The sequence below is a fragment of the Amphibalanus amphitrite genome, unplaced genomic scaffold, assembly GCF_019059575.1.
Source record: "Amphibalanus amphitrite isolate SeventyFive unplaced genomic scaffold, NRLGWU_Aamphi_draft 001104F_arrow, whole genome shotgun sequence".
Lineage (NCBI taxonomy): Eukaryota > Metazoa > Arthropoda > Thecostraca > Balanomorpha > Balanidae > Amphibalanus > Amphibalanus amphitrite.
Genome location: NW_024882598.1, coordinates 1 through 20888, shown reverse-complemented (window position 1 = coordinate 20888; position 20888 = coordinate 1). Strand labels below are relative to the sequence as shown.

Here is a 20888-nt window from a genome sequence, read left to right as displayed (position 1 = left end):
TGAATTTAAGTTAGCGCTTGCAATGTGAGGCGCAAATACCACCCATTCGAGCATTTACCGGTGCTTAACTGCTACAAGTCACGACACAGCCAGGCATTTATGCGCCGTGGTTTGAAAATGCAATTGAGGCATTGCTGTAGAAAACATTCACCTAAATCATAAAAATAGAAATACCTTAGTAGTTAAGTAACGTACTAGTTTATGAAATTTATCATTACGTAGTGTTCGAAACTACATATTACGTATTTAGCTAGGTAAAGCTACACGAGAAGCGGCTTCTCCACTCAGTCAAGTGGTCTTTCAATTGCCACTTGACCGATCGTAGCGGAATACTTTCCCAGTCATTGCACGCCGTTTGCAGACACAGTCGTCCTCCATCACCCCCGGGCTACGAACACCACCCGTCGATCAAACAGCACGTGATCTGACTACCAGTGTACTCCCACCAGTGTTTACATTTCATGGCGCCATGTCGCGTCGGCCAGCATTTGAGACGGCCGATATCGTATTTCGGGTGGCTGAGGCGGTGAATGATACAATCCAGACCTCCAAAACTGCCGCCCCTAGAGAGGAGGACCTCTCTTGTGTTGAGGTTGGAGTCAGTGTGTTTACATATGTCCTGGAAAGTTCTGGATGGGTATCATGAGATATTCAGCAATTTGGAGCTCAGAGTTTATACAACAAGTGTAGGATATCGGTTGGTTGGAATGCTGGTCAGTTAGTTAGAGCAGAACGGTTCAAGGCTATTGAGTCGTCAGGAGCTTAGCATCGGGGGTGTTGAAATTGAGGTCAAGTAGTTTGGTGTGGGTTTTGACTGAGGGCAGAGTTTTGATAGGACTAAGAACTAGTAAAACGGAAATTGTTTTAGTTATAAACTTCACTTGTTCAAAATCAAAATGTAATAATTATTTTCCATAATTTCGTACCTCAGGCTAGTTTCGTACGAGCCATCGGAAGACGCTTTGGCTTGGCAACATTTTTAGATCGCCTTTCATTTTCATGTCAGTTGAACACTCTTTTTAGACATTGGTTCGCGTGAAATACCTCTATGTTTCATAGTACAATGCACAGCTTCCAGTATCACAGGCATAACTATTGACAGACATCATCCAACACGAAAGTCCAGACTTTCTCCGAAGGGCGTAACAAACAGTCTTTAGAGTCTCATGTCCATACCTCAGGGCCTCTTCAGGCTTCAGCGTGGGTTTATTGGACGAAACACGAGCGCCTCACGTGATCAGGTCAGCCAGGAAAGCTGTGGACTACCGGCCGCTGCGGCCTAAGGGTCGATATTAGCTTCGGTGTTCTCAATTTTCACTCCCTTACGCCTTCGTAATTACTGGCTATTTAGAAGCATGAAAAGATATGGTAGCTTGAAAGCCTCACAAAAAAGTTCAAAAATGTTTTAACATTTAACGCGATTATAACATAAACGGGTAACATAAACGGGTAGCTCTCAAAGTAGCTTGCTGTCGTTGTCGTTGATACAATAGCATGGCTTCTGGCATGTTATAGGTATATCATCCATTTACACTTTAATTGGTGGGTATCTATATAAGAATATCAAATTCCTACTACCTTGCGTCAATGAATATGTAACTAAAAGATGACGCAAAACATGAGATAATGATGCCAGCTTTACCGAGACGATAGGACAGTGTTGTTAGTATTGAGCTGTTAGGACTCGACATTCCAAGAATCAATGTCATGCATGAGTGCACTGTGCCAATTATTTGCTTTCTCGTCTCATTGAGAACGCTAAGCGCGATTATCCTACGTAGTGTGTCTCTGCTGTAAGTGAAATAGAATACATAGTTGTGATGGTGTTCGAAGTCACGTTACCATCGCTTTAGAGTAAGGTTGTTCTGGAAATAATTTTCATATAGTGTGACTTTTTGTTTGGCCGCTGTGCAGAGACATATTTTTGAAAGGATACAGGGACTGATCTTGTAAGGAAAAGCGATGTATTTCATCCTTTTAGCTTGCATGGAATTAATTTCAAACTGTGCAATGCTTCATCATAAATTTCAGCTCTAACACTTTACAGAATTATCAGCCCGTTCATTCAATCGTATTTGCTACGTTGACGACATACCTTTACTTTGTAATGGACTTTTGTATCGAAATTTTTATTTTTGTTATTCTTCCACTTTTGCCCCTGACGCTAGCTTTTCGTCATTCACTTTTGGTGCAGTCGAACACCGCCCTTCTAAGTCGTTCACCGCTCGACATATTTCTTCAATTTCTGTCTTTTCTCCGCGTCTTTTCTTTTTCTTTTTTCTTCACGTCCCGGTCCATCCTCTGCTTTACTCGCCTCAGCAGTTCTGCACCCTGCAGCCAGCATCCCCTCCCCTCCCCTCCCTCCCCCTCCCTTGCCACACCTGTGCGGCCCAGACCGCTGTTGGTCCTCACAGAGGCTCGCCTCTTCGCTACGCTGCCTCCGCCACTCTTGGACCGCTGCCAGCAGACTCCGAGACCAGAGGGGGGGGGGGGGGGGGCGATGGGGGGGAGGGGGCTGCAGGGATGCGAAGGTTGGATGGAGGTGTGGCAGGGTCGTATCACGTGGGGTGTGTGGAAGATTAGATAGGACTATTGTCGCTGCTTCTGTTTGAGGGAGACCTGCAGTTTGTGGCTTTTTTGATGCAGCTGACTCTAGAATGCGCTGCAAATGTCATTGCCTGCAGTCTGTGCAATGTTCAACTTGTTTGGACGGACGATAATAGACCGCCTGCAAAATACGCTTACGCTGTTAAAATCGTCAATTGAGTTACTTTCGTTGTGCACGTTGTGCACGACAGTTTACTGAATTGTCGGGCCTATCGAGAGAGGGCTTTCTTTTACTAAAACATAAGATTACTTAACATTATTCTTATAAGGATTAGTGGCATAATTGTGCATCATTTAACCGTAAATGGCACAAATATTTGAGAATCATGAAATGCTTTTTATCCACAGCTACGAATTATTATTTTTTGTTAATCGCCGCCCCATTTGGATCCACTCACTCCACTATAGTTCCGACACACTCACAGTCACACACGGCCGCATACACGCACTCATACCTTTTTCTGTAGTTCCGCGTCCACACCGGTCCAATCAAAGCGCAGCAGATCGTCTGTGAGCCCCATAATTTGCTGCTCGTTGTAACCTCCTCCTTCCTGATATCCCCTCTCTTTTCCTCCTCGCTGGCTGTTGAATCTTGGAAGTTGACGACGGACGAGCAAGAAGCTACGTAGCCACCACCTATCTGTAGGCTCGTCCGGACGCGACTACTCGGCTAACCAGCCGAGTGGTTGTGCCAACGACGCGCCCCCTGCGCTGCGCGGAGGCCCGAGCGCCCCTCCCCCTCCACCCCCTACCCCCAGCCTCGGGGGAGGGGCGCGCACGAGCGACGCGGCAGGCGGTCGATGCTGTGACGTCACACTGTAGGGGTGGTTTTTGATTGGTGGATAGGTCCCCACGGAGAGTTGGCTGTATGTGTGCCACACGGAAATAGAGTAATGAATGAAGATGGGAGGGAGACGATAGTGTTAGGGATATCGGAAGTTGGTTAAGTGGCTGCGTTTTTTTTCTGCTGCTACAAATAATCATGTTTTTATTTGTAGAATGGAGGGATTAGGTAGATAAACATATTGGAACATTTTCGGATTGGTAGAATGCTTTTCAATGTTATGTTTTTAAAAAATGAAGAGGCATAATGAGAAACTGTTTATGCTCTCAGGCTAAATTTTGCCAAAAAATGCAGCTGCTACCTAAGCCTGTCACCTATATTCAACTGCTTTTTATTAATTAGGTATCCATTGTGTGCTTGACTGATATCATCATTGATTTTTATGACAAGATTCAGTCATATCTATATATAAAGCCACGGGAGAAACCGTTAAATGTTGGTTTCCTCAGGAAACTCATGAGTCGATCTGTGTCTCTAACATTCCGGGTATAAAAACAAAAATGATCACTTGCCCATTTACATTTGGTCTGTGACTCTGATGATGACCCCACGCCGTGGATGACCATTGGCCATTCCTTCCCTGAGTGGTTGGAAGAAATATTAGACCTTCCGGAGCTCAGGCAGAAGCAATGACGTGACTTCAATGCGCAGAAACTCGGCGTTCATTTTCCCGTCTGAGATATGAATGGTTTAAATTTTCAGTGGCAGTTTCGGGAGCTTATGTTCCATGACGCTCCCGGCTGCTCTAAGACATAAATTCATTTTAATACAGTTTTAGATAAACCGATGGAATCCCAGCACGCTTATCGAACAAATGAAGCGTTTTCCATTTAATTTGGTTATTTAATTGATACGCTTTCGAAAGAAATATTAGACAATAGAGATAAGGAGCATGAAGACCGTCTACTTCATTCGTTTCTTGGTTCGCTTGGTTATTTGTATTTTGCCCTTATGATTTGTGAGCTTACAGATATCTCACAGTCAGTTTCTCGGATAGTTATTAACATATTGCGCACAGATAAACAATTAAAACCGTGCTTAGGAGAAATATAAGACACACAAAGATTCATCTTTATACCAAGTGAGGCAGTTGACTTATAAGACATTCAGCTTTAAAAAAGCGGGTGATTGTGGGCTTACTACAGCTCATACGAATACAAATTCATTCTAAACTTGTGGAAGAATTTGGTGAACGTATGCTTATATTTTCACCTTTTAAGCCGTAATCTGTATTATAAATCCGATTTAATTTTTGTGTAGAAGGGAAGTGGATTCACCACTAAATGCCTGTGATTCAGGTACAAAAGCTTTGAGGATCTTGTTGCTGCACAAGTAGGTATGAACGCTCAACAAGAGATGAAAATGTGCTCAGATTCCGTTGAGCACAACTCGCTTCTATTTGCTTCACCTACCGGTTATATTTCTCACATTAGATGCTCAAATTTACGTCGGCTCTTATCTTCTTGCTTCATCTTAATTTCCAATTTTCTTAAATAGTTTTTAATATTTTATATATTTTATCTCCAGTCGTCCTGCGGAAGACGCTGGTCTGCCGCGCCCGCAACATCGTGTTCTGTTTGGCCTCGGAATGTGCCTCGGTCTGAGGTGCCAGGTTCCCGAGCCGATGCACCCCGTCTGCAGCTGGAATTTTCCACTGAGTTACGCCGATGAACCGGCTGTGAACCATAGAGACACCCTCTCACACTATTGATGTATGCTGTGTGCACATGCAATCAACGGGCCTAAGTGCAACGCATCGGTCATGTCCAGTGGCGTATCCAGGGGGAGGCCAAGAGGCCATGGCCTCCCCCTTTGGCAATAAACATGCAAGTGGGCCCTTTGGGTTACTTGAGTGCAGTGACGTACCCAAGGGGGGCAATGGGGGTCCTGAGGGGCGCCCTGCTTACCTGAGGGTCCTCCTAGTCGTCTGAGGGTCCCTGGTTATCTGAGGGGCCCCTGGTTATCTGAGGGGCCCCTGGTTATCTGAGGGGCCCTGGTTACCTGAGTGGCCCCTGGTTATCTGAGGGCCCATGGTTATCTGAGGGGCCCCTGGTTATCTGAGGGGCCTGGTTACCTGATTGGTCCCTGGTTATCTGAAGGACTCCTAGTTTCCTGAGGGGCCCCTGGCTACGGGGGCCCTGGTTATCTGAGGGGCCATGGTTACCTGAGGGGCCATGGTTTCCTGAGGGCCCTGCTTACCTGAGGGGCCCCTGCTTACCTAAGGGGCCCGTATTTGCCTGAGAGCCCCTGATTATCTGAGAGGCCCCTGGTTACCAGTGGGGCCTCTTGGTATATGAATTGAGGGCCCCTGGTTACCTGAGGGGCCCTAGTTATCTAAGGGGCCCCTAGCTACCTGAAGGGCCCCTGATCCCCTGGCCAGTGATCTGAAGAAACCCTGGTCACCTGAAGGGCCCATGTTTACCCGGGAGTAGGTACCTGGTTATATGAAGGGCCCTTGCAGTCACATAAAGGCCCTTAGTTACCCGTGGAGCTCCTGGTATAACCGTCCCCTGGTTATCAGAGGGTCCCCTGGTCACCTGGAAGGCCCTGGTCAATTGAAAGACCCCTGGTCAATTGAAAGGCCCTGGTCAATTGTAAGGCCCCTGGTCACCTGAGAGGCCCCTGATTACCTGAACGGCCCGTGATCACTCGGATTCAATGGTATGGCCAGGGGCGAGGGGGCACGTCTCCGTTATAGGGTTCAGGGTCCCCTCGGGCCCGAAAGGCCCTGCGGTGCCAATTGGCTGCAGAGGGCCCGCGCTGGCAACGCTTCAAATGGAAAGGAGACCACAGGGCTTGTGAGAACACCCCATGGGCTCTTGTGTAGCCACACTTATCTCCAGAAGGGCCTCACGCCAGGTTCTGAGGGATCTTGTCGGCCCTGAGGGCTCTTGCCGGCCAATAAGGGATCAGCTGTAAGGGCCCCATACCCGTTTGCTAAATGCTATGGCCCCACGGCCCACACCGGTGTTTCTGAGGGCCCTCACAACGGCGCCTGCGGGGGCCTCCACTGCCACCTCTAAGGGCCCCACACCAGTGCCTCTTAGCACCAGTGCCTACTTCGGCGGCTCTAAGAGCCCCACACCGGCGCCTCTGAGGGCCCTATGCAGCGCCCTATGCATCTGACGGTCACTTACCAGCGACTCTGGGGGCCTCTTACCGACCTCTGAGGGTCCCTTGCCGGCCTATGAAGGACCACCAGTAACTTTCAGGGCCCCACACACGCCTAAGTGATGGCCCCCACCAGTGTCTCTAAGCCCATAAGGCCCTCACAACGGCGCCTGTGAGGACCCCACACCAGCGCATCCGACGGCCTTTCACCGACACCTCTGACTCTGAGGGACTTATGTATACAGGTGACTCTGAGGCGCTCGCTCGCTTCACTTCCTCATAAAATACCGTGCATTTTATGCACACTTCTCAAGCAACAAAATGATATTTTTGCCTGCCAATTTTGCATATTTTCTCGGGGCTTAGACAGACAGACAGACAGACAGACAGACAGACAGACAGACAGACAGACAGACAGACAGACAGAGGGGCCCGTCTGCAAGGGGGAACCGGACCCACCATGTGCCCAATCCCCTCATCGAAGGGTTTGGATACGCCCCTGCCTGGGCTGACAGCGGCATCCGGGTGACCCGTGGGCCCCTTTGAGAGCAGGCGGCCCCTCCTGGGCGAAATCCTGGGTACGTGCCTGCTTGAGTGTCCCAAGAGAAACGACCTTCAGGGCCTCATCCAAAGTACTGGCCCAAGCATAAATAAAGTCAAACTGCGTCAAACTATCTTAAAATGCCATTTGATGGCCCTCATAGGCCCTCAGAGGCCAAGGCCGAGCCCCCAGAGGCTAGCGTGGGCCCTTAGAGGTCGCTTTGGCGGCCATAAAGAAGCTTAGACTCGAGCGTGGGATCCTTTGACGCTGGTGTAGAGCCCTAAGGAGCCAGCGCTAAGCCCTCTAAGGCCAGCGTGGGCCCTCTAAGGCCATTGTGGGGTCTTCTAAGGCCAGTGTGGGGCCTTGTAAGGCCAGTGTGGGACCCTCTATGTTCAGCATGGGGCCGTTTATGTCCAGCGTGGGGTCTTTTAAGCCCAGCGACATGGGGCCTTCTTAGGTCAGATTGAGGCCCAATGGCCACCGAAACTAGCTTGGGGCCCTCCGAAGATAATGTGGAGCCCTTTTAGGCCAGTGTGGGGCACTCTGTGACCAGCGTGAACCCTCTGAGGCCAGCGTGGGGCCATCTGTCATCTGACTTCAGACTTCAGAGGCTGGTGCTGGGCCCTTACAAACCAGCGCGGGCCTTCATAGGCTGGCGTCGGGCCATTAGAGGCCACCTCGAGGGCCTCGGCAGCCACTTTTCAGATCTTATGCATGTTTGAGCCCCCTGAGGTAGGAGTGGCCCTTAAAGGCCGGCGTGGGACCCTCAGGGGGCATCATGGGCTTCTACATAGAGACCGGCGTGGGTTCGAGAGCGGCATATGGTCGTCAGACTGACTCAAAGACTTCCCAGAGCCAGCGGGGGGGGGGGGGGCTATGAGGTCACTGGTCAGCCATAGCATGGGTCTCCTCCTGAGGCCATTATGGGGCCCGGAGGCCAGCGTGGTTCACTCTGTTGCCGGTGTGGGACCTTCAGAGGCCAGAATGAGCCTTCAGAGGTCGGAGTGAGGCCAATGTGGGCGACATAGAGCCATCAGAGTCTAGATCAGAGCTCAACCCGAGTCGGGCCCTTCTAAAGTTCAGGGTATCAGCGCAACCCTCAACCAGCGCAAGACACTAAAATAAGAGATTGACATCTGCCCCTTGAGAATGTTACAACGGTAAAAAATTAACAAAACATTTTGCTTTTGATAATCTTTAGTGGCCCCGGCGACGACCAAAGCAAAAAAAAAAAAACTGTATGCCTACTGCTGAAATAGATTGTACACTACATACAGAGCTATCGATGTCGATGGCTTTTTCACGTTTTTCTTTTCTTTTTTATATTGCCGATTGCGCCTAAAAAGACTTCCTCACATGATGAAAGTGGCAAAGAACCGCACCTGGGCGTGGCATAAGTACGTCACTACTGGGGCCCCTAAGGTAAGGGTGGGGCCCCTTGAGCAGGTTTGGCCTCCCCCTTTTCAAGATCCTGGATACGCCACTGGTCATGTCGGAAAGTCTGGGGACATGCGTGTAATGAAAATATACAAAATGGTTGCTGATAATAAGGCATGGTATTTGGTACTATATTTCGACAGATTGGATACATCGAAGGGTCCAGCTATGTGCTGTTACTTAAATTGATTTTCGAATTTTTTTTTCGTTAAATTGCAACGCAATGCAATTGATGCCTGACTTCAGAGCTGAGTTTTGTTAGCACTTTCAACCCACGCGTCTGGTTGCCATGGACACCTCTCGTTGAATCAGCTCTGGACCTCCAAGTGGCCCCTGGTTATGTAAGCAGCTGGGTGCTGCTATTGGTGATACATGGTCGGCCAACACTGCACGTTTGGCATGCCGGGCCGATGTGGGCTGGTATAGCCATGGGTCAGGCTCGTGAGCGCGCGGGGGGTGTGGAGGGGAGGGGAGGGGTCATGTGAGGTGCCGGAGGGCATTGATAGTGTATTCAAAGGGATGCCGTTCGTGGGGATGGGGAGGTCGGGTCAGAAATAGAACCCGTTGTCAAAACTCTAAAGGCCAGAGGTAGCGATAGTTTGGATGTTGATTCAAGGTGTTTGTGTATGCCTGGTTTTGGCTAAGGTAGGTACCTCTTGACTTCAGCCATGTCTTCTATTTAACCCTCGCCGGACCTTTTGGTTTTCTACATACGCGCCGGCCGAGGGGGGGGGGGCGGGTACGACCCCCCCCCCTCGCCGTTTCGCCCCTGGTGGAGCTAGCGCGGCGCGGAAAAAACGAGCGTGTGCGCCAGTGGCGCAGCCAGGGGGGGTCATAGGGTCAGCTGACCCCCCCGAAATTTCTGTCAGGGGCCCGCTCGAGAGAAGGAGAGAGAGAGAGAGAGAAAGAGAGAGAGAGAGAGAGAGAGAGAGAGAGAGAGAGAGAGGGGGAGGAGAGAGACCCTAATCTAATCGGACGAGCCCGCTTCGAGAAATGCCTACTGGGACACCACGGGTGAGGGGTCGGCCTGGGCCCCAGGTGGATGGGGCCCGGGCCCCCGGGAGAACGGGCCCGGGCCCCTGGGAGAACGGGCCCGGGCCTCCTTGGTGGATAGGGCCCGGCCCCCGTGGATGGGTCCGGGCCCCCGGGAGAACGGGCCCCGGGCCCCGGGTGGACGGGGCCCGGACCCCCGGTTGGATGGGGCCCGGGCCCCCGGGAGATTGGAGAACGGACCCGGGCCTCCCGGAGAACGGGCCCGGGCCCCTGGGAGAATGGGCCCGAGCCCCCTGGGTGGATGGGGCCCGGGACCCCGTGGATGGGTCCGGGCCCCGGGTGGATGTGGCCCGGGCCCCCGGGAGAACGGGCCCCGGGCCCCAGGTGGACGCCGGACCCCGGGTGAATGGGGCCCGGCGCCCGGATGAATGGGGCCCGGGCCCCCTAGTGGACGGGGCCCGGGCCCCCTGGTGGACGGGGCCCGGAGCCCCAGGTGGACGTGGCTCGGGCCCCCGTGTGGATAGGGCCCGGGCCCCTGGTTGAATGGGGCCCGCTAGGGTGACTCGCTTGCTCCCCAAAGCGAATAAGGGGTATTTTCGATCGGTGGGCATTTGGCTGGTCTTGTGTCCGTGGGTTATGTATCCATTTCGGTTGATTGCTTTCGACGGCTAAGCATTTTGGTTTGGGAAAAAATATCCATTGCATCGAGGTGCTCGTGTCTGATAAGCATGCGTTCTACTATAGAACATGTCATGTGTAGTTTATAACAAAGGTTGACGTAGGTTATTGAAAAATGATAGCGATCGATGAATTACTTTGTAGAGGTTTGCAACATTTATATTTTTAAGAATACTGTTGCTCGTCATGCAAAAGCGATGATTGGATTTTGGACAAAATTAAATATTCTTTCCAACTATATGCCATTTTCAACTGTCAAACGTACCAGGTTATGCAGTAAAACCCATGTAATTAAGTAAGTCGTTAACAAATACCATTCTCTCCAGCGATTTGTTCTGCACCTTGTTTTTGATCAATTAGCTTTTCACAATTTTTCCATGAGAGGCGGTACCTTTATTTTGCCAACAGGCGTTGTTTGAACCCGCTCTGTCAGTCACCCGAAAATAGCATTAAGTCCCAAATCTGTCCGAAACGTAAATTTTCCAGCAGAAGTGCCCTCACGGGTGCACGTGGCGCGTGTCATCCCTGCACCGCACACCATTCGATAGCCCTTTCGATTCTCTACACGATACTGTGTTCCCCGTGCCGATTGGGCCCACGGTTAGCGAGATACTACATGGGTACCGGACCAGTGTCTGGCATATTTAGCCATTTTCGCCCGATTTTGCAAGCCGATTTATACATGTAAAGTCCATGACGCGAATTTGCACTTTTTGAGCACGCGCCATGTGCTCGCTATCGATCCGATCGAGCTGAGACCCTCAAAGGCACGTTGCCCATCCTTGATCTATAAGTTGCGCAAATTTCAGCGCACTTGGCGCAACGGTCGGGCCCGTACCCCGCGCTAAGTAACACCATGCCGGGACCACGATAGCAGACAGAATCTACGTCACCACATCACCACGCCACAACAAACTCGGCCCAAGGCAAGAGTATGCATTTAGGCCAGGTCGGGTCAGGTCAGGTCAACCAATAGGAGTCCTGCCGGGTATTCGTAGTACCTACGTGTCAGCCGCCTCTGGCAGCTTCGTAACATGTTACGAAGGCACCAAAACTACTTCGTAAATGTTCAAATGGTTGTTAAATTCGGATTCAGCTCCCAAAACTAGCCTGGAAACATGTATAATTCGAAAAAAGTACCGAGGTCATCATAGGTAATGAATGACCTGACCTGACCTTCAGGTGACCTTGACATCCACCCTAATGCATGGGAGCAGCATCAACTCACATGTTGTTTGAATGCTTGAAACCACGAAAGACTGCAAACGCGCGGCTAATGCGAGCCGGCATACGCCGAATCGCGATTCTGGCCAAATCTGGTCTCGGAAAGTAGGTCACAGGTCAAAGGTCATTTGGGTCAGGGTCATGAAATTTCTAGGGTAGGGTAGAACTGATCAACGCGAGGGTACTGAAAGTTTGGTCGTGATCGGCTGCTTTTTACGCGAGTTATTTGCGAAAACCCTTAGGGGGTTGCATCATCCCCTCCCCTGTGCCGGCGAGGGTTAAAACTTCTTGTGAGCGAATTCACGTAATGAAGAAGAATAAATCACAATCTACTACAGCAGCCAATAGATGACTTAGGAGTTAGGACAGGCACATGGGACTGCTTAAATCTTGTCCGACAGAAGCAGGCAACAGTTCCGTTTGCATATATGCTATGCATATTGCGGAAGGGGCACATTTCGCCCTCGAAAGATACGAATTCATACGTCATAGTAACATATTTCTGTCATGGTCAATTCGCGTAGAAATTGAACACTGGGTGATTACCGAGCTATTGTTCTATCAAAATTTTCCGATTCAAACTCGCTCAGGGTTATCGTACAGGTAAAGGGGGCCCGCTCAGCAGAATGCGTATGTAATATGGAAAGATTCTGAAAAATGGGCGGGGGGCCCGCACACTAGGGGGCCCGCTTTGGAGGCGATGACCCCCCCGAAACGAAATCCTGGCTGCGCCACTGGTGTGCGCCGTTACGAGACGCAGAGATTGGTACCCGATTTTAAGGTCCTAGGTCAACCGGTGACCTCTGAGGTCAGGTCAAGTGCCCCAGGGTACGGTTCAGTTTTTGGTGAATAACTTCGCAAAAAAACGGCCGCAGAGCGCCGATTTTGGCAACATCGTGTTCGCCTCGCTCAGGCGCGTCGAATGATATACTTTTTGTCCGGGTCAGGTCAACTTGGGGTGTTGACCTCAGGTCAAGGTCAGGTCAGCACCCCCAGGTCACGAAGTTGGTCGAAAGCGGTCATGTCGCATATCATTCGATTCGGCAGGCCTTCCTGAGTCCATTGGTGCCTTTCCCGACTCGCTAGCTCAATTTGATCAAGAGTTATTGACGAAAAACTAATTTGACCTTGATGACGTCATAAATGACGTCACGCAAGGTCAACATTGCAAAAAAGACGCATCTAACCTTGCAAGGAGTGCATCAAATCACGATTCTGTGTGCTTGAGATAGTTTGAGATCGTTCCCGGCGCCAGAATAGCAGTTTGAATTTTTCCCCATTGACTTATAATGGTGAGGTCACGAAAATGACCTGACCTCATATGACCTTTAGGAAAAATCCGAGATATACAAGTTGTGGGACTCATAATGGATACTAGATCCTGCAAGTTTCATTTCCCTGTGACATCTCCTCTGGCAGTGAGGGCGTTGCGAAGTTGCGACATCTGAAGACCGTGCAGAGGTTCACTTATGACGTCATAGGTCAGTGACCTGACCTGACCCAAAAATGCGGTTGGTGTCAAAAGATGCGGCTTGGATCAAAGGTCAGGTATGGCAAGTTTCAGCTCTCTATCGCCAGCGTGTTCGGAGCTATCGCGAAAAAACCCTATGGGGGGGGGCGGCACCCGCCCCCCCCCCCCTCGGCCGGCGAGGGTTAATGGGAGGCACTTGGAGGGCCTGAAACACCTTTCCGGCAAAATTTTGGCTTATTTACTGTTCTTTTCCTACGCCATCTCGAAGAGAGCGAAGTTTCCCGAAACATTATTTGGGTCACTTCAAACAACCTGAACGACCCACCCATCAGTTATGTGGCTTGCTTTATTTAGTGCTTACTCGGCCTTCTGTCAGCGTATCTCGTAAGGCACACCATTAATAATGTCCTCAGAGCTAGTGCCAAAAGCTGCCGGCCCTGAGTGCTGGTGGAGTCACCGACTCAAGGTCATAGAGCCAGAGCCAGCGAGTGATAAATGGTCTGGGTGATGATATCTCTCGGGTTTTATTACGGAAGGATTATCGTCTGAGGCGATTAAGGGAAGGAAGTGCGGCTGCGATCTAGGAGTCCTTAAAGTGCAGCTATTTAGAACAATTTATTTATCAAAGTGCAAGTTAAAGTGCCTGTGTTGAAAACGTGTTTGTGGTTGATGACATAATCTGATACAGCGCTGCAGTTGTTCTGTTGATGTGCAGAATTGAACGTGATTTATTCAAATGATTTGTTAGACGGAGTGCCAGAGTTGCGCCTTACGCGTTATGATATAGGCTAATAGCTATCGTTATCGAGGGGTGCCATTGGGGTGGGAATGGGAGCTCTTTGTATCATGATCGTGATTCACAGTCGTACAGAAAACAATACAGACATAATTTTTCCTTCATTGAACTGTGGAAACGCTTCAGTAGTGATTGCTAGTTTGTGGTTTTAAATAATTGCATCCCAAACTGGATTTGGATCTCTCATGGCCGTCAAGCTGGACACTGTCGCGCGTTTAACACATAGCTAGATGTAGGTGTGTCAGAGCCAGGATTTCTGAGCCGCTGTGGCGTCTCCCTTACTCCGACTCTGACTCCGGGCTCCTGTCGACTCCGACTCTTACTCAGACTCCGGGTAAAGTGCGGTGTGGGGAAGTTTGCAAGACCTCCTGAGGGTTTTGTTGGAAAGTTATCGAACCATTTACGGAAGCCCGATGTTATTTTGCGCGCCCTATGGAACCCTTCTCTCCGATCTTCCGTCGGACACCGTCTCCGAAGCCTTGACCAGAGCATTGATTCACGACCGAATCCCTTGTATGTGACTGGCAGCGCTACCTACATAGCGCTAATATGACTTCCTCCAACAGGTGGCACTGTAATCGCAGCTTGTGTGTAAACCAGAGCCAGAAACTTGCTCTACGTGGGCAAAATATTAACGCTGCAAACGGAATAACGGAACGTTGCATTGCCAATAATGTTGGCTTATATTCCCCAATTATTATCCTGCTTCTTTGAAATTGTCATGATCTTTATTTCTATCTAGAAGAGACATAGGTAACTTTTGTCCAATGTCATGATTTAAGAACTTTTCGATCTTTCAATCATTTAATGCTCTTTTGTTTAGTTTATGATCATGGACGATTTGTTTTGGGCTTCATATCGCCCATCACCGGCCACCCGGTGCTCCTTTTATATTGCACTCTCAAGTCGGCCATGCATCTCTGCCATGGCTGTTTGATCGCTTTCCACATCGCTGCAAGTTATCGCTATAAGGCATTAACTTTTGGTGACAAATGATAAACCAGCAGTTGGTACTCTTCCCCTGCAATATGTGATAGCCATAAAACGTTCATAATCCGTACATAGCTCAGTGTACGCACCACGCACGCACTAAAATCAAAATGCATTCTCTTGTACGAGGTCAGTGGTAGAAGGCGGCAGCAATGAAGATGCTTGTCCAGTTTTTAGGCAGATAGTGCCGGCAAACCGGTTACTAGGCACGGTTGGGGTCACGCCATGATTGAAAAACTTGGTCTTTGGGTTGGCGAAATGGAAGACATCTTTAGTATTGAACTGAAATATTAGTATGGTCGATCCTGCGTAAAACGCTTCGTGGTTTCAGCGTTCATTTAATGTTACAGAATCAGCGTTGTCAGGAATGAAGTTGTTACACGACGCATTGTTCACAATTCACACAGACTCAGAAAAACACATATTGTCATGTGAGATGTAGAGTGTAATTGCATCGTCATGCTGTCATAACAAACGTTGCGAAATGCAATCTGTCATAATAAACATAAAAACAACATAAGCTCTCTGCGTTTTTTTCAGCACTTATGGCTCCTCTCGATGTGTCTTTACTGTCGCTCATTTTTAGCAGCTTTTACCAAAAGACCGCATACAAAGACATTGGCGTAACAAGCTTTCCAGTCTTCACGCGTGACCGTTATCACATATCATACCGTTATCACTTGTCTTGCGAGTTTCTCGGTTGCTACTTGCTAATGCCCCGTAATTTGCCGGATGCTGTCGCCGAGTTGTCATATTCTTCAGATAACCACTTATAGGGTCTTACCGATGTAGAGTTCTAGCCCTGCAAAAAGGAAATAATTGTTACTGCTACTGCTATTGCTGATGTAAATAGTTAACCTATTTGCCCGGCTTGCTGGATAACTTTTTACCGCCGTGCTGTGCTCTTAGGCCGCGTTCCCACTACGACCGTTCAACATCGTAAATTGCAAGAACGGGAGCAAACGGACGAGATCGTTGATCTAGAGACTTTTCTAAAAAAGTTGAACACTTCCCTAGATCTGGTATACGGGGCAAGATGGGGAAACATCGTGAGACATCGGCAAACGGCTTGGACAAAGCCAATTGAGAGGAGCGATGATGAAGGAGGGATCGGCACATTAACCCGGCACCGCCTGGGCTATTTCCGTACCCACATCAGCCTGGGGGGGGGGGGTCGGATCCGACCCCCCCCCCTGTTATCTCGAGAACCAATGGTCGTATCGAGCCCCGCGAGGCGGCGTTCGAAAGGTCTCTACGAGACCTTCCCAAATCACTCTTAAGATTTTAAGATTGAGGTCAACTTTCGGGTCAAGGTCAGGTCAAAGGTCAAATTCAGGGGTTTTGCATGATTAGGCTTACGGACAGCGGAATCGATAGCTGCTGCTCGAAACTCACCACAAATGACCTCAAAGACCTAGTGAAGGTACCATGTGCGTATAGGGGTCATACTAAGTACGGGTCAAGGTCAGGTCAGGTCACGAAAGGTCACGGTTTTCACTTTCTGCTACATGGGCGTGCGACACATGTTTTATGGCTTATTTTTCACGCCAAATCCGATGGTAATGGTTATATGTGACCCCAAGTCACTGTGCTGGTGATAAGTGTGCATTGAAAGCATAAAAAATCGTTTATACCATACATAACTAAACGAGGGCTAAGAAAAAAAGTCAATTTTTCAACTTTTTATTTTTGACATAAAAATGCACTTTTCTAGACCAGCTTTGTCCCAGGAATCTAGTGGTGCCATTTGTTTTCACATGCGATGTTCAGAAGTGCCTCTAATTCGCGAAAATGCTTATGACGTCACCATGCCCTATGCATGTTGGAGCTATTTTTTACAATTTGGGGGTCAAAAATCAAGATAGAAAGTTGAAATTTGGGACATCTAATGTTCTAATAGAGCTCTATAACATATATTCCGGTTTTTTGGAAATTCTCAAAATTTTGGATTTTATTAGCTGTTTTCCAAAAAATATAGTTTTTTGAATTTTTAGGGGTGAAAAACGCATTTTATGGAAAATCCGAGATAGCCATTTTAAAGAACTCGTTGAGCTGCGTCTTTTCATGTCCTTAATTTGCAATTTGCTTAAAACCTCGATTTTTGGCAATTTTTTAAACATTTACCATTTTTTGACTGAAAACGCCATGTAGTTACATCACTAAAATCGATATATCTCAAAAAAATTTGAAATTTTTTTCTTAAAAATTGCACAGAAGACGTCAAATTGATGGGGGAGAAGGTATGCGAAGTTTCAAGTTGATAGCGCAAGCGGTTCATGAGTTATTCAAGAAAAACGGAGGGGGGGGTCGGATCCGACCCCCCCCCCCCCAGGCGGTCGCGGGTTAAGCTATTGTTAAAAAAGTTCAGATTACCTATAGGTAGTTGACGTGGTAAAAGATCCCATGCAACTGAATGAATGATAAAATTAGAAAACCTTTTAAATTTATTAGCGTGATAAAAGCAAGCGAGCATTAGAAAATATATCAACAATGCCAGCGAAAAGCATTCACAGCTGTGATAACGACAATCTATTGACTTTTGAAGAGAAAATGTGTGCAGTTGATATAACTCATTGTGGTGTTGCTGTGAATACTTTCGGGGAGCTGTAACCTATAAACTGCAAGTTCCGATGATTTCTTAACAGTGTATTATTGCAATCCTCGATAACATATTTAGCAAATTGAAGCAGGCTGCAATGCAACTGAATTTGCCGACACAGGTTCAGCGATTTAGGGAGTACAAGTATACGGAGCCGGCATTCAGCTTACAGCAGTGTCACAGCTCATGTCACCCTCGTCATGTGACCACGCCATCTCGTCAGGCGATGCTAGAATTGTATGAAGGCAATTATTGTGGCAATTCATTGTGGACCAAAAACATCAGGTGTGCGTCCTGCAAACGGATTTACTCGAGGCACCATTTGGTCCACCTGAGGACATATCCTCAACCGAACAGACGAAAAACACTAATGAGTTCAGCAAGGAAACTGACACCGTGTGCTCAATGAAGATAAGCGAGTGCATTCGAGCACAACGGTTCACAGCAGATGGTGGCAACTGTCGACGTTTGTCTGACGCTCTGCAGTGTGGCGTGGCATCACGATGCAGCGGTCTTCCAGAGGAGAGCTTGGTCTAACGTTTGAGATCCCAGGCCTGTCTACCTGAATCTACGATGCAACTCTTGGTAGCTGGCGCGCAATCGGATGGCTACTTTGTTTATCTCCGAGATTCTGAGTTCCGGAGCGGTGCTACGAAAAGAGGGAGATGAAGTGCAAGTCGCACCTGTTCTGACATAGCGAGGATCGCACTCAAGAGTCGCATGCGATGTGCATAACAAGGACCAGACAGCCCAATGACAATCGCATGCTTCGCATCTGGTCGTCCCAATCACATGGCGCGGTCCAGATGGCCTTGATCCAGAAGACACTGTGATTGTTTGAGTCTCGAATGAGGCCCTTAGTGACGATCCGACGGCGGAAGCTGCGTGTGTTGAACGAGGAGTGGCCGGCCGCTTGAGGTCATAAGTGAGCGACGACGCCGGTGGCCACGATTGTCGGAAACTCTGCCTTTAGTTTCACAAGAGCAAGTGCTGCTACGTCTATGTATCACTGTCATATGATGTGAATAAACGTTTGTTATTTGCGCCGCATTTGCAGTGGCATGACATTACTAGTTGTAGGATTCATATTTCCAGGCGCTGATGGTAGGTAAATGAAGAAATTGCACTAGACCTGCGGTAAACCCGCCGAAAAGTTAAGTTATTCATCGCCGCTTAGCGCTCGCCTACATCTAGATATGTATATAATCAGAGTTATGTAGCTTTTATCCGCAAAAATGCACCACCTTTCATGTCTTGCTGCTTGTCCTCTCACTTTGAATATCAAGAAACTTCCCAAAAAGGGCTTCCTGCTCTATGCACTGCCTAAAAATGCTTATTAGTGTCATTTAATATCTGCACAAACCTTCAAGAACGTTCAAAAAGTTGAACACTGTTCAACTTTTTGGCGACCTCACCAACCAACCAACATGGGGAGCAAACTTTCAAAACCTTATTACAAACGCCTTTTGCCTCCTTACAAATGCCTCCACCCGAAAACACGTGTCAAATACCCGGTTCCCACCACCACCGGCAGAGATCGTAAAAATGCATGCTGTGATTTTGCCGATCTTGTCGATTTTCTCCCGTTATTTTACTTTACGATGTTGAACGGTCGTAGTGGGAACGCGGCCTTACACACAGTCGAACATCATTATTTTCAGGAAAAAATATCCAAAAAGAAAAAAAGAAATGTCATGCCTTGACTATAATTCCGTAGCACGCATCTATCAATGAATAACGAAGATGATTAGTGAAGTGTGAATTTAAGGCCATTGCTAACAAAGCCCACGTAAGTGAAGAGTTCTTTGCTTGCCACTTGAAATATGCTAGCGAGCAACTATAACGATGCATTGCTTACTAACAAATAAAAAGACATTTCACAATACATACCCTGAAGACGTTTCCAAAGCCACCGAAATTCGACGGGAACCGCCCATTTCCATTGAAGTTGCCCCCGAAGTTGGGAGGGAATCGGCCATTTCCGTTGAAATTCCCGGGAAGCGGAATGGGACCTGTGGACGATAGAAACAAAGTTCATGGCATACGGTCAACTTTCCTAATTCAGTTTCTTTTAGTTTTTAGCTACGTCTTTTAGTTTAGCCTTTAAAAGATGCAGTCGCTAACTAATTCATTCATTCATTCATTCATTCATTCATTCATTCATTCATTCATTCATTCATTCATTCATTCATTCATCTATGCATTCATTTCTTGATCTATAAATCATTTCTAAATCTATATATCTCGCTGAAAACAACTCAACCAATCAATACAAAACTTGTTTATTTTTTCAATTTTATTCAGCTTATATGACATCGTTTCACATGCAAAGATAAAAAGAGAAACAACAGAATAAACTGATCGCCTAGTGACTCCCAGCATCCTACACACATTCACAATCCTTTTTAGCTAGACCGGTCAAATGCTTCAGCCAACCCTGCGCACTTCTTTTCATGGTCACATAATTTTCCCCTTTTAAGCGCTATGTGTTTTTCCGTGATCATATCCCTTTTCAATATAGTTATAAAATGTCAACAGAAAGTGGGTATTTACCAGCAATCATCGTTTTGCCTACGATGATGATATGATTAACAGCCAGCAATTCATCATTTCCTAGAATTAAAAAAATAAATCAATACAAAACTTACGAGGTCGGCCGCCGCCGCCGCCGGAGGGTCCTCCGAGGCAGGCCTTTCGGGTACAGGCCAGTCGCCCGGACGGTAGGCACCGGCACGTGTTGCAGTCCTGCTGGGTGACCGTGCCCGGCCGGCAGCCGCCCGAGCCGCCACTAACTGGGGGGGGGGGGGGGGAGAATAGGCGTGAAACATGTTGGTGCCGGATGATTTGTAAGAACGCAAAACACTACATACATACATACGCAAACACCTACAAACTATATGTGTGCTTCCTTGAGGAGTTGATTTTTATAAACTAATTTCGAGGTAAGAAATAAGAAATTATTTTAACAATTTCATCGCAATAGCAAACCTCGCAAGTGAAAATTCTAGCCAAATTGAGGCTATCGGCATTACCGCTTTTCAAACGAATTCAGATGCCGTGAGAATGTGTGTAACTCGTTATAATTCAACAAACCGAAGTTTAGAAGAGCACCAAAACTTACACTGTGGCTCCGCGCTAGCCATCACCAACCCACACGCCACCACCAACACAATCACCACCATATTCTTCACCATCATCTTCCACTAGCTCACAGTCACAGTCCGTCTCGTCTGCGGCACTGATGGCGCGTCGGAGACTGACAGCGCACTTGTATCCCGTCGGACCGGCGCCGCGGGGCAGTGGAATTCCCAGTGGCTCGATAATACCGGCCACACCTTGCGGTTAATAACCGGGCGCGTATGACGTGGCTTGCAATAATGAACTTGGCTTTATCTGATACGTCAACGTCTTACCCCCCTCTCCTCCCTCTCCCCCCTCTCTCTCTCTCTCTCTATATATATATCTCTCTCCCCCTCCCTCCTCCCTCTCTCTCTCTCCCTCCCTCCCTCTCTCTCTCTCCCTCCCTCCCTCCCCTTCTCTCCTCTCTCTCTCTCTCTCTCTCTCTCTCTCTCTCTCTCTCCCTCCTCTCTCTCTCTC

General features: G+C 48.3%; 1 protein-coding gene across 1 annotated transcript in view; it reads right to left on the bottom strand.

The window, feature by feature from the left end:
* LOC122370160 (hexokinase-2-like) overlaps positions 1-3303 on the bottom strand; it is a 30456-nt gene extending 27153 nt beyond the window's left edge. Inside the window, exon 1 of the mRNA XM_043345522.1 lies at positions 3063-3303. Coding sequence (XP_043201457.1) covers positions 3063-3128 — 66 coding nt within the window. The 5' untranslated portion in view covers positions 3129-3303. The remainder of the gene's footprint in view (positions 1-3062) is intronic.
* Between the last annotated feature and the right edge of the window lie 17585 nt (positions 3304-20888).